Raw genomic sequence first — 4149 nt, 5'->3', positions numbered from 1 at the left:
ACCAGCTAATCCACTTCACTGGTCGATGACTCATAGTCGGAGCAATGGGGCAACTAAACCTCGTACCAACACACACACACCATACGTCCACCGGTCATATCGGAGACTCAGAGGGCGAGATAGCACGTCAATAAACCTTTCTCCAAAGGAACAGGGACATAGATTTGCAGAACCGTACGTCGCTTCTAATCGCCTCCCCGTTCCAACACACACCGGAAATATTCCTACACGAAACCAACCAACCTACTCAAACACCCACCTACCTTTATAAGACTTTTTTTCCTCCATAAAATTATATCTATTCAGAGATGGTTATAACACGAAGCCACTATATGTGCCACCAGGCTAAGCAAAAATCTGAAATATGGAAACAAAACACTGTGTAACTAAAGCGACAAGGTGAAAGAACACATACATGTATATTAATTAAAAATGGAGAAAATCTTTGCCCGTTGAGGGGTTTTCAATGAATAAAGACAATATATGCAACAATTACATACCTTATGACGGTGAAAGTATCTCCCAGCAAGGTTCTTTAGCCTATAACCTCTTCAGTCAACAATAAACTCCTTGGTTACATACAGTAGCTTTTATTTCTTAACCCATGATTTCAGCTCACATCCAAGTTGTGGTTTAAAACAACAGAGTGTAGAGGTCATTTGTTCGATTGGTCGTACTTTCTATCTGTATAGTAGACAAATCGAACGTACCCAATCAAGAATTTTTGAGCTGACTAGAAAGAACTGTTCATCAGCACTTTTAAAACAATGGTGAGTTTGAAGTTTCTAATCACTATTGTACTACACTGAGCACAATTCACACCTTATTTTCTCCCTTAATCAAATTTTGTAACTTTTAAAAAATAATGGGGATGGTGTAATCTATTAAACGAATGAAGGATAGGAGGGGGGGGGGGGGCATTTATAAATGATGGGTTAGTTAGAAGAAATATATTATATAAGTCAGCTAGAGGGGAGGGGTGGGGTATCTTAAAGAGTATACTGATTGCCTGATAAATGAATAATAAACATTTTCCATTGCTTCTCTTGATTTGTTGAAGTAACATTACATCTATGTCTAGTTATTTACGGAAAATTTACGTTCACGGACGCCATGTAGAATTACTCCACTAAGACATTTTACGCAAATGATTGTAGACTCTGCCACTGATTTACTTTTAGGTTTATTTGCTTACTTTTTGAACAGGTTGTTCCACAGATGTTATAGAACGAATGTAGTCCATCTATTTTTCGAAAACTGCCAAACAATAGTATGAGTATAACCGGTAATAGTCTACTTTCAATTTGACTAGTTCAAAATTGTCATGGTCACCATATATTGAAGTTTTTTAGGAGACATTAAGGATTGGTCAGGCTTTAAATCGACATTTTGGAAAGCTTTCAACGAGATTTCTTGAAAAAGTTGTAGAAGGTTGAATTTCGTGTTTTAACATGGGAAGAGATGGCAAATGAATTAGTGGAGTGAGTCCTGTATGTTGTTATGACATGATTTGTGTCCTTCGACGGAATCCCGATAATTTTCCTTGTGTCGCTTTCGTTGATTGTCTGAATCACGAGGAGTCAAAAAGTTCCATTTTCGTATTGGCTGCTGGCTATCGTCTGCGGACTTGATCTTAGTTATTGTCTGCAAACCTTATTGTCTGTCCAGTTGATCTCGACGAGAAAGAGATCTGTATCTGTTGCTCTAGGAAAGAAGTGGATAACTGGAGAACGAAGTAATGTAGTCTGCTTTCTGAAACCGATGAGAGATGAGAGATCGATTCATATTGTAAGTTATGAAATGCAAACCGAAGTGAATATTGACCACTGCATTGAGAAATGTCAAATTAAAAGCACACATTTAGGCTATCCGGTTTGGAGAAATAGAAATCAAGCAATTTTACATTAATCTAAAGCAAATTTACTAGGCCCCGGAGTCGTCACATTAAGTCGAAATCGTCTGTCATCGAGTTTTTTTCAACTTGTTGAAAACCTTTATGCAAGTAATTCCAATATCAGACTTACCAAGTGGCAAGTATGCTGAACAACCACTGTACGGATTACCAAACACCTGTACTTCACACAGCGTTAAATGATCATTGTAATAAGACATCAGTAAAACGAATCTTCCAACGCATTTCTGGGTACATGTCAAATTTGCCCATTGACCTCCTGGTACCGCCGTTAGCTGCGTGGCACAAATACAAAATGCATTCGCCGTCATGTTATACTTGATGTGAGGACCAGGATCATATTCCCAAACAGAAATGGTGAAATTTTGCAATCGTTCTTCTGAAATTAAGTAAAATATTGATATTTTAAAAGAATATATAATTGTATAAGGGAGTAAATCTGGAATACAATGGAACATAGTTCAAGATGCCTGATGCCTTGACATCCTTGCCTATTTTATGTCAGGGAAGTTTGCATTTGATAACGAATACAGACAATCAAAGCCAACGACAGAAAGACTGCAACTAATGACTGCGGTTAATTACGATAGGAGAGCTCTGATTATTTTGTACTGTATTGGCTAGCGTACAATTTAGTGCTGCTGCAAGCTTCCGTGATAGAAGAAAAGTGCCTAATGATGTTAAGGTATTGGGCAGAGTTTTTAATGGCTTGACACTGTGACAAAGAGGTGATGCGGTGGTTTTAGTGCAACAGGGACAGAACACATCCAATACATCGTAAAATATGCTCTGAAAGAATGAAAACTACTTTACCACAACAATCTCCTCTATTGAGAACATTGACATTTGTAATTTTGTAATTGGCTTCTAAGTCTACCAGCCACAAATTTGGGACAGGTCCTGTTGTACTTTGTGTATGAGAACAAAATGAAGCATTTCCATCAACTGCTACCGATGCCGTGTGATGGGTTTTATAGTCATGTCTGTTCATGTAAAGTAATACCATCTCCATTGTTATTTTTGTATACATGTATATCGGGTGTCACAAGAAAGAAAACGTCCCCAAATTGACGGTAAGTATCTCAGCTCTTGGTGAAACGATCTCTTTCAAAATTCTCACAGATTTACTTCGACATGTCCTTGACAAACCCTGAAAATATGAGAGTCATCGAATAAAAATTGTACAAGTACTGCCCCGAACAAATTAGCCTGCAAAATTCAATATCAGAGCAAATTACACATAACAGCCTGTGTTCATTGTGCTTTCACCACATCGACCACCAATTTCATCCATTTTCCACCCTGAAATGCTCTCACGGATCTTAGGTATTTTATCCTAAAAAGCTACCATCATGCCTTCAGTTCCTGTTCAGCCAGTTTGTCCCACTGGTGCCAGTAATTACTCCAGATCATGTGGGATTCTCTGAAGGAACGGGTGTACTGCGCTTTGATTAGAGGGACATACTGACTGAAAAGAAACTGAAAGGCAGGTGATTGTCGCTTTTTGAGAAATGGTACCTTTAGATGAGATTCTTGAGAGCTTATCAGAATGGAAAATGGCGAATATTGGTGGTCGATGTGGTGAAGGCACAATGAACACAGGATGTAATGTGTAAATTGCTCTGATATTGAATTTTGACAAGGACATGTTGAAGTAAATCTGTGAGAATTTTGAAAGAGATCGGTTCATCGGCAGCTGAGATACTTACCGTCAAACTTGGGGACGTTTTCTTTCTTGTGATTATTATATGTCTTTTGGATTATTTGTCATGCCTATTATCTTGGATATTATTTACTATTACTGTAATGTTTTCTATGTAATGTAGCCAATGCTATAGGTCTAGTCCTATATTGAAACTCTTCTGTGTTTAATGTGTAATTGGAATGTTTGTGTTTGTATTTGTATGTTATATGTGTAATAGAAATAAAGTTCTTTGAAAATACCGTTTTATATTTCTTTAAGGTTTTGGCAACTCTACACTTTTTAGCGTCGGGCAGCTTTTTAACCACTGTTGGTGATGTCCATGGAATTTCAAAAATTTCAACCAGTAGAGCGATTGGAAGAGTGCTCGATTCCCTTTGTTCTAGGGCAAAAGAGCACATTAATTTTTCAACTAATAATGACGACCTATTAAAAATTACACAACAATTCTACGAAATAGCTGGCATGCCACATTGTTTAGGGTGCATTGATGGCACCCAGATTGAAATTGTTGCACCTAATGGCGATGATGAAC

General features: G+C 37.7%; 1 protein-coding gene across 1 annotated transcript in view; it reads right to left on the bottom strand.

Moving 5' to 3' along the window:
- LOTGIDRAFT_168477 (hypothetical protein) overlaps positions 1-2924 on the bottom strand; it is a gene marked incomplete at both ends in the record, with an annotated part of 26721 nt that extends 23797 nt beyond the window's left edge. The window contains 2 exons of the mRNA XM_009066362.1: positions 2025-2291; positions 2726-2924. Of these exons, the coding sequence (XP_009064610.1) occupies positions 2025-2291; positions 2726-2924 (466 nt within the window). The remainder of the gene's footprint in view (positions 1-2024; positions 2292-2725) is intronic.
- Positions 2925-4149: the final 1225 nt, after the last annotated feature.

The sequence above is a fragment of the Lottia gigantea genome (assembly GCF_000327385.1).
Source record: "Lottia gigantea unplaced genomic scaffold LOTGIsca_76, whole genome shotgun sequence".
NCBI classification, from domain to species: domain Eukaryota; kingdom Metazoa; phylum Mollusca; class Gastropoda; family Lottiidae; genus Lottia; species Lottia gigantea.
Note: the sequence above shows the minus strand (reverse complement) of the source record. Positions and strands in the feature narration are given on the sequence as shown.